The following is a 2,258-nucleotide window of genomic DNA, read 5'->3' as shown; positions in this document are numbered from 1 at the left end:
TCCTGCTGATCCATTTTTCCATCCTTGTTCAGGTCTGATAGTGTCCTTAAAAATAAAATAAAATGAAAAAAGCTCACAAAAAAGAAATTAAAATTTACGTTTTTCACTTAAGAAGCTTTTTATAAAATTTATTTACAGCTTTGGTACCAGAAAATAACTAACTTACTGCAGCCATTTGTAGATTTTCTACTTTTGAACAACATTCAAACCCGCAGAAGTTTGCAGACCATAATTCTTCTAGTTTGTCAACCTACAGGTATTGAAGGTTGACCTGGACTTCCAAACACAGTGTTCATCTAGCTGCATTAAGTATAACTCGGTAGCCATCTGCAGAGTGCAGTTTAAAAGTTGCTGTATATTCAATATTTAAAACCTAACAAAGTACAGAGACACTTAGAAAGGCAGTAGTCTCTTGCTCAGCGGATACACTTGTTGCTACAGATATGCCTCAGCTATGCTTCTTTCTATGCTACTAGCCCGGCTCATTATTTTAAAGGATTTTGTAAGGAATTAATGCAAGAATCTGGAGGAATGCAGAAACCTGCACTAGGAAAACGGCACTAATTCACAAACAGCATGGTTTTTTTCAAGCCTGATATCCACATTGCCTTTGACACTTTTCCAAATAAACTTAAACATAACAGGAAATATATGCAACAGTCCTTACATAAACAGAAAATTTCTGGTGAGTCAGAAAATCTGAAATCTTGTTAATACTTGAACACGTGAGGACAAGGTACAGGAATTTAAATACAATTAGGAGGAAAAAAACCCAGATTTAATATTAAACTACATTTTCCATTTCATAGCTGTATTCTGTTACTATTCAGTAAAAAACCCCAAGGCCTTACTCAAAAATTTCCTTACCACTCTTCTCTGTGCACTTTAAGTGTCTGAAAAAGAAACTAACTTTCCATTCAGTTAGATTCTTTAATATTCTTTCACAAGTGAGTTGTTCTTAATTATTATGAGCCTCCATTCCATGCGTTTTAGCATGTGTACATCTTTATAACAACCAGCCACCCCAGAATGAATGCAGAGTTCTGGTGAAAGCTGGAGTTACAAAGAAAATGTCTGTTTCAAGTGTTGCAACCACCACATACGCTGCATAAAACAGCACCTTTTCCAGTTCCTGTATTACAACATTGGTTGTTATCTTACAGTGTATTATAACTGACTTTCTACCATAATTTTCTGTGGCTTTCGATTTTTTTCTCTTTTCTACTTTCAGTGTATTTTCCACTCCCAGTTTAGTAGCATATGATTCTTCCCACTCTTAATCTTATTGCCATTTTATAGTTGTTACTAGTATTTCAAACATCATTCAATTTGGTATCTCCAGGAATCCATTAAGCCATTATCTACCTTTTTTTTCCACATTATTATTTAAAATACTTTTTTAACCTCCTTTTCCTTTTTTTATTTTTTTTTTTTTCCCCCAGGCTTAGCAATGACCTTTTTGGCAGTCCAACAGGCACTTCCCTCAATGAAAGCCTCGCAATTCCTCATCACTGTTTGTTTCAGGCACTCGCTATAGTTTAAAAAGGCTGTGTTCAATATGATCCCATTTGAATTAATATCATAAGAAAAATCTTAAAAGATATTGCTTTTAATGAGGTGTTGGTACACATATGGGCTCAATCCTTCCTCTAAATTTAATAAAATTAAAACAATGACACAGACAACACTCCTACTTTGACTGCTGAAAGCCTCTTTGAGACAACACAACATACCAAAGATAGCATTTGAATGCTATGCATCTCCCACCGTAAAAAAAAAAAGAACAGCTTACCATATTTCAGCAAGGATTGAAGCTGGTAGACCTGATTGCAAAAAAAAGGTACGTGCTTGATCACCTGTGAAAAACAAGACAGACAGCGAGAGTTTTACACCAAGTTCCACATCAATTGGTACCAGCCATCCTGTTAAACAAATGTGTTATAAAACACAGATAGATGGTGGTGTTTACCCTTACCGATGAATGAATTACAGATGCTTAAAGCTACAACTTCAGGTTATTCTTTCAGCTCTGTCTTCCCTTGTATTTGTACACAATCTTTCATTTCAAGCACTTGCCAAATAAATAATGAAGCCTGCGGACGTTCTTGCAGGTAAGAGCCCACATGTAGCCTAAAGGTAGTCCCTGGGACTGCATACTTTCCAGCTGGTGGTAAACACCAGCTTCCCAGAGCTGTTTGGCCACAGCAGAATTTATGCATCACTTCGCCAGAAGATGTGCTTGTTCCAAACAGACAACT

At 36.1% G+C, this 2,258-nt stretch overlaps 1 protein-coding gene across 1 annotated transcript in view; it reads right to left on the bottom strand.

Annotated features, from left to right (window-relative positions):
- Positions 1–2,258, bottom strand: part of LOC104463683 (intersectin-2-like) — a gene marked incomplete at its 3' end in the record, with an annotated part of 29,560 nt that overhangs the window by 25,083 nt on the left and 2,219 nt on the right. Inside the window, 2 exon segments of the mRNA XM_010076112.1 lie at positions 3–45; positions 1,793–1,856. Coding sequence (XP_010074414.1) covers positions 3–45; positions 1,793–1,856 — 107 coding nt within the window.

The sequence above is a fragment of the Pterocles gutturalis genome, unplaced genomic scaffold (genome assembly GCF_000699245.1).
Source record: "Pterocles gutturalis isolate BGI_N339 unplaced genomic scaffold, ASM69924v1 scaffold43641, whole genome shotgun sequence".
Taxonomy (NCBI): domain Eukaryota; kingdom Metazoa; phylum Chordata; class Aves; order Pterocliformes; family Pteroclidae; genus Pterocles; species Pterocles gutturalis.
Note: the sequence above shows the minus strand (reverse complement) of the source record. Positions and strands in the feature narration are given on the sequence as shown.